This window comes from Cariama cristata, unplaced genomic scaffold (assembly GCF_000690535.1).
Source record: "Cariama cristata isolate BGI_N322 unplaced genomic scaffold, ASM69053v1 scaffold45540, whole genome shotgun sequence".
In the NCBI taxonomy this organism is placed as follows: Eukaryota; Metazoa; Chordata; class Aves; order Cariamiformes; family Cariamidae; genus Cariama; species Cariama cristata.
The window spans coordinates 1-7,346 of NW_009594964.1; the positions used below are offsets into that span (position 1 = coordinate 1).

Here is a 7,346-nt window from a genome sequence, read left to right on the forward strand (position 1 = left end):
GGTTGTAATGGACACCGCGCTCCTGCCTCCCCGCAAGGCCGAAAAGAACAGGCAGCAGTCCGAGGGCAAGTAATTTTATTTCCACAAGACAAGAGCTTCGTACAACCACCCAGAGGCGTCCCCGGCCCGTTACCTGGGGTCCCGGCACTCCCCAGCACGCGTCACCACCGCTCTGTCTCGATAAATTCGGTCCGTGTCTTAAAGTCCTAGTCACTTGTACACAAAACAGTGACTGTCAGTGGGCCGGCATTCCCTTGTGATGTTCATTACTGAAAAATTAGCCAGTTACCACTTTCTGTACAAATAACGCAAGGAATTACTCCCAATTGCTAAAAAAATTCGTAACTCATGACATTTTTAATTTATTTTTTTTAACAGCATCTTTACCAAGAAAGTAAATAGCCAGAAAATTATGTTAGCAAGAAAAGAAGTAGGCCACTGTGGGCTTTTTTTTCCCAGCTCACTGGCTGTCATTGCAACCAAAATGTAAATCAAGTCTTAAATGGAGTCTTCTGTTAAATCTGAGCTGGTTTTGGCTGGCAGACATATGGTAAATTTCAAAATTAATCCTTTTTCCAAGATAGAGAAATAAGTGCTCAGAGCTCCAGATGTACCTCTAGTTCCAGAGTTGATTATATACAAGATTACTCAGTAATACACGGTACCCCTAAAACACACCATTCCTCCACATTTCCAAGACATGCAAATGATCTATACCTTTTTTCTGCAAAAGCATACAGTTCATGTGATTCTAGCTCGGCTTCTATTCTAATTTACGACCTACACAGAGTTTCTCCTATGTGTTCCAACATTGTTGCTTCTCCTAGAACAGCAGCAACCCTCTCCCCCACCATTAGAGGCCTCTCAATTACTGAAAAATAACCCATCAGTCAAATATCAGAGAAACTAGCCAAAAATCCACACCTTAAAAGAAATTTCAGATTCTCAGGATGTCCCATTTACACACAGAAAAGTCAGTATCCTGGTAAGCAAAATGAAATAAACACAACAGTGGCAACCTGTAAAAGCGTACATAAACTGAGCTATTAAGTTGATGTAGAAATCCCCTGAGGTTACAGTTAAGGACTTTCTTCCGTCTTTGTTACAAAAAAAAACCCCAATCACAAGAACAGATAAGGCATGAATCATACCATCAGTTTATGCTAGCTGTCATAGTATTTACCGTGAGACAAACCTTTACAATGCAGTAACAAGCACAACCACCTACAATCCATACAACAGAAACTAGCTACTTTCGCTTAATCTAGAATGCGGCCTCACCAGTCCTTTGCATCAAGGATCCTGGATTTATGTGTAAAGTTACCATCTGCATCATGGCTGACTGGGTATTTGTGAAACACTGCTCTCCATTTCAGCTGTTAACTTGCGCCTTCCTTACAAGTCACTTGCATCAGCCAGCCATACATACAGTCTTAGTGGGATCACACTTTAGAGCTAGGCCCGCCCAGTTCTTCATGGAAATCTTTCTTCTAGAGGTTTCCGATTCACATTTAAGTATTTGAAGACATCTTCTTACAAACTCAACTTTCATCCCAGACACTGCTGCAGGAAGTAGGAACTATATCGCAGATGTAAAAACATCTCTCATTGAATACCATTAGATACATGGCACAGCAGACTACTCGTTTCCTCCACCTGGGGAGTAGCAGTAGCCATGTCAGAGGCGGTCAGTGTCAAACCTTCTGCTTAATATTTATTGATGCCAAAGAGTCGAACGCCATGCAGCTGTGGCAGCTTGGGGATAAGCACGGTCAGGAGAGAGGTTGTGTTGAGGATAAAGTGTGTTGGATCATACTTTGTATAGAAACTTGTCAGGAAGTACCTGCAGGAGAAAAGGGAGCAAGCTTAGCTGATGACACTCTCGTCTAAAAAATAAACAAGCAAAGCATGGTTGAAAAAAGTGCTTTAGTAATCAGTAATATTTTACTGGTTAACAACTGATCTATTCCTGTATTAAATATCTCACTTGAAGTTCTAGAATATCTACAGAAAAATTATGGACTAAGTCTCTTCTTCCCATACTTTCCAAGGTGCTAAAAAGCAACTCTCAGCCAGTACTTTCCTCCAGCACTTCTCCTCGCCCCTCAAGTTGGAGTCTCCAAGTTGTGCAGCTACAAGCCCGATTTATGACACAGCTTTTAAATAGTGTAAGATGTGTTACCAAAATGCTCGCAGTTCTGCTACCCTAGCAAGCTCAGTGACAAAGCATTTGACCTTTTTCACCGCAAAAATAATTTATGCTGAGCACATCTGTAATTGGCATGATTTTAAAACGCTTCCCATCTGGCAGATGTTTCCAGCCCATTTTTCTTTTAGGCTACTCCACAACCCGTTCAACTGCAAGAATAAGGAAATGTGCCTCAGAAAATCCAATTCACTACCAACTTTTTTACAATTTGAGCCAATAATTTCATCTTGTTCTCTGCAAAAACTAGTCACAGAAATGACGCTATCAGATTGTTAGTTTTTGGGGGTTTTCCCAGCAAAATGGAGATGTTTATTCAGCTCCTTATGCATTATTAGTGCATGAAGAGAACCATCCATAATTGTTAAGAATACAAGACTCCTACTGGAAAGTGGGAAGCTATCTTTGAAGAAAGGAGTTTTTTTGAGGAGTTACATATGTGTTTTCAGTTCCTATCCTTTGTGAACCAACTTTCTAAACACAATGCAGGATCCGCCCTTCCCCCCCAACCCTGCCATGTAAGTGGACAACAACTTCCTTCAGGGAAAAATAGAAAGACTTTTTAGAGTTGGATATTAAATATGTATATGATTTCCTTCAGTTACACAACCATACTTTTGTCAACAGAGACAGGCGGTGTAGAATTTCTGATCTATTTACATAAGTAGTGTAAATAGAAGGCAATCTGTACAAAGCAAAACCGACATGCAAAATCCTGGACCCCATTCAGTGAGGATTGCCACACTGCTCATAACTCACAAGTTGCAAAATGGTTAATAAATGCTGTCCTGTGCTAAAGGCCATTAGTTTAGATTTTCAATATTTATGACTTCACAATCTTCTAAAGAACTTCAAGAGCTAACAGTAAGTTTTCCTCACAATGTTTCCTGTCTTTAAAACCTGCCCCATTCATAACTGTTTACAAACTTCAGTATGTGAACTGGAGTGTCAAAAGCTGCAGGAAGAAAGACTGTTGATTATATGGCCCCTAAATATGTACTCCCTACCTCTGTGATGTAGAAACAAACAAACAAGCAAGCAAAAAAAGAGGGAAGATGCTTTTAGAATGTAAATTGCAACCCATTTTGTTGCAGCTTTTGAAAGAATAGTTTTATGACTCAGTTAATCCATAATACAGTTTTGAACTCACAGAATTATCGGACAGATCGTGAAGAATTTTCTTGAAGATGTAAATTGTACTCCATAATCCAGTTGTTCCCAGTGTGTTAGTAGCCTAGCTTTCCCCTGATCAGGTGTTTCAAAAGGAGTTCCCTTTACTGCATGCAAAAACACATACATTCCCTGGGGAAAATAAAAAGTGAATACAGTGGCACTTTTAGCTATGTTTTTTTATAGTTGTTACATTGTTCAATGCAATTGTAAAAAAAGAGAGCAAATGAATTCTCACCCAGAAGAGCTGTTAGCCTGTAATGACAAATTTTTGAAAAGGGACAAGTGATTTGCCCGAGGTTGTGCCGTGGCACACTCAGAATTAAAGCCAAAATCTATGGGACATCAGATCCACTGCCTTGTCTTCTACATTAGATGGCAAAAATTGCATGAAACCAACAGAATTTTAACAAGCACTGTAACAAGTTTAGGGCTGCCGATTTGTATTACCACTTTCTGAACAGAGTGTTAATTGAGTTATGAGGTAAAGCCTGCACAAAGCAAAAATCTATCTATGAATACTGGCAATATTAACAAGAACTTTTGAAACCTTTCTCAGTCCCCCGCCAGCTTCAAATACTTAGAAGCTGACTGCCAGCGATCTGTTGAACACCATCTGTCCACCTCTTTGCTGCTTTTCCTTAACCGCACTGGACTTTCTTTGTGATTTGTTTCTGTTTGATGGGAGCACGCCATGTCTGCTCTGTTCTGAAAGATCGATTTGGGCCCATTGATTACAGATAGGGGAGTCTGCCCTCTTCCAGTTTTAACAAACATTTGTCTTCTATCAAAGAGAGCACACCAACTCCAAGCAAGAGTCTCTATCAGGAAATATCAAAGACTTCCTTTTCTTTCCTTCAGGTTCTTTCTTATGCACCTACAGAAATTGTTCTAGAAAGCTTTATATAGAAAAAAAAAAAATCACATTTCTTCCAAATTCTCATAAAGGAGGTGAAATTTGAGCAAGTCACTTCATGTCGTCTTCCACTTTTTTTTTTGGAACAGCCCCCTGACTGGAGGCCTATTAACCTAAGAGAAATAATTTGCTTAATTAAGTCACTTAATTAATTCTTTGATTCATGATGTTTGCAGTGTCTCAATTTTAATAACTTAACCAAAAAAGCACTTTTAGGTCAGATCCAAATGCTTACTACACATTTTATTTCATACTGGTACTTGCAGAAAGGATCACCAAAAATGCTTTCAAGGCCAGCTAAGAGTTTTCCATTACTGGAAATCCAAGATTTTTTTGTTTGTCAAACCATTCAAGGATTTGTTTCCAGAAAAGTGCCATTTAAATGATGAAATATCCAAAAGTGCAGTTTATACTCATCTTCTAGTGTTCCACTAGAAAAATACTTGCCAGAGCATGCTCTCATCCCTGTTGCCACTCTAGCTACTTGCAATGAATTCGGTAAGGCATTTGGGAAATAATTAGTAATACTTGTCACTGCCAACATCTTCCGAAGTCAGGCATGTCTGATACTGTCAAAGATAATGTACAACATGCTCTAATGATGCTTACAATCCCACTATTAGTTTTAAACTCATCTACAAAAATAAAAAGCTCAAATAAAAAAAGAAAATACCACAATTTTTCTTTTTACAGGATTCAAGAGTATATTATCCAACCTCAGTCTTTAAAGTGAATTATCATTTTCCTAACTAAGGAAGAAACTATCTTTTGTCAGAACTTCTTTGCTGTTAATCTTAGAAAGCTGAGTTAGCAAACCTCAAGTATGATGTAAACTGATGAATTAAGGCTCTCTCTTCTCTAAGCTTGGCAGGACCAATATACATACTTAACATTACTTACTCATACTCCTGGGGACAGGAGACAGAAAGATTCTTAACGTCTCCAGCATCCAAATCCTTTTGATACAAAAGTCATCATGCAGACCACAACCCACTGCACAACAAATGGTTTCAGGGCTTAGGTCAAGGTAGTCCAGTTTTTCCCTGCTGCTTCCAAGTAAGATTTTTCTTATGTCATCTATAGTGACAAAGTTGTATGCTGAAGTCATTCTGAGCTAACACTTATCTAGTTTGACCAGAAATCAAAGCAAGAAGACAAAGAACACAAATGTTTCTGTCCAAGGTAACAGATCAAGTGCTGAAATTAAACATTTTGGGATACCAATAGATTTATGTAGAAACCTCAGTAGACAATATCCAAGAATTAAAAATGTAATATATTTTATGGATTCAGCACAGCTCTCTAATAATATACAAAACACTGTAAAAGTCACTTGGCATGATGATTTTATGTTTGCAAGATTCTAGCTTAATTAAATGCCTTTTAAAAGAATCCATTAACTATGTAAGGTACATTTCACGTCTTTTGTGCTTAAACCCAAAGTGATCATGTATCAGTCCTCCTCCCAAAATAGTGGATAAGCCAAGTAAAGGTGGTGTTTTGGCTAGCCGGATTTCATTATCCATACAGCCTGGCTATTTTTCTCTTCTCCTGCTACTAAAAATCAATATGTACAAATAACTTTTCAAATTTTGTTACAAGGGAGGGTACTCACCAGGTTGTGAATCACATTTGTTAAAGTCCAGGCGACAGGGACACTAAAGAAAGGAATGCTGAGCAAGACAATGTGCAGCATGCCAACTCCGAGTGCGTATGTCAGCCACATTCCACGACTGTTCATCACCCGTGTGTTTGGATTTACCTCGCTGTGGGCAACTCCTACGTTCATTTTTACCCTATAAAACAGATCTGTTTGAAGATTGGGTCTACTGTTATAGAGAAGTACTTAACGTATGCAATTTTCAAATTTGGGAAAAGCCAAGTCTGGAAGGAACACAGTGCATAAACCAAGATGCACCTCAAGATCTTCAAAGTACGGTTTATAGAGAAGTCAGTACAAAGGGCCTGTTGGGAACTGTTTGTTCAAAAAAAGCCCAAACAAATAAAACCCACAAGCCTGCTACAGAAGGGACATTTAAAAAAAATAGTAAGCTGTACTGTTAGAAGCTGAAGTTGTGAACCTGTAAGAAACCAAGCTTTGTAACTTTTTTCCTCTCAATTCTTTTCTCCATCCACTACAGTATCCGCAGTTCTTTTCCACTTCCCCTATCAGACAATCTTCCTCCTGCTTCTTGTTCATGTAATGGCTACTGAAGAATTCTGCATATACCAATTGCTCAGCCACCTACTGCTAGAAAGAACGAACAAGGACTAACTTATGCCTGCTTTTCTTGCAGCAGAGTACAGATTTCAGATTTTCCTCCTCCTCCCATCTGTCAGTTTTCAGACAGACATTTCCATCTTTCAAATCTGGCTGAAATTAGCCAACGGGTTCAAAAGTTTTCTAAGTGACAGACATAGGCAGAGATACACAGAACAATTTCATAACACTGATTTCTTCACGAGATTGACAAAACTTACTGGAGGTGACGCTCTTGTCCTGTTGTACTAAACTTTGTAATTATATTTAAAAAAAAATCGTTGTCTACTTCATATTCACATGATCTGTGAGACTATTTATATTCATTTAAGGGACTAGGATAGAGACTTTTTAACTTCCTTCTAAATCAGTCTACAAAAGCACTGTTTAACCAGCAAAAATAGCTTGCCTTTGGTAGGAATTTCGGTAGGAATTTTTTGTTTTGTTACCTGCTTAGTGCTGTAAAGCACTGTAACATCCAAGTATTTTGCAATATTAACCGTCGGCTGTAGAATAAAAATAGATGCGATGAACCTGAAACTGAACCGGGGCAATGCTGATTTTAATCGATACTTGTTGCAAAGCATTTCAAAGTGTGCACTTGCAGGGCACACGTTACCTGAGAGGGCTGAAGGGACACTGTTCCTCCCTCCCTGCGATGCGGCACCGCCGGTGAACGAGTACCTAGACACACATCTCCACACAATCTACCATCTCTTCCTATTTTTTATCTCGTGTTTCGTATCTAATCAGATGGGCACCTTCTCTGGGGTCGCTGTACCCCTGTGCTTTCT

The 7,346-nt window shown here is 39.0% G+C and overlaps 1 protein-coding gene across 1 annotated transcript; it reads right to left on the reverse strand.

Annotated features, from left to right (window-relative positions):
* Positions 1–1,196: 1,196 nt before the first annotated feature.
* Positions 1,197–6,090, reverse strand: ORMDL1 (ORMDL sphingolipid biosynthesis regulator 1). Its single transcript, XM_009699879.1, has 3 exons — positions 5,908–6,090; positions 3,357–3,508; positions 1,197–1,843 (listed from the first exon to the last, which is right to left on the reverse strand). Exons 1-3 carry the CDS (start codon positions 6,079–6,081, stop codon positions 1,708–1,710), a joined length of 462 nt encoding a protein of 153 aa, XP_009698181.1. The 5' UTR covers positions 6,082–6,090; the 3' UTR covers positions 1,197–1,707.
* Between the last annotated feature and the right edge of the window lie 1,256 nt (positions 6,091–7,346).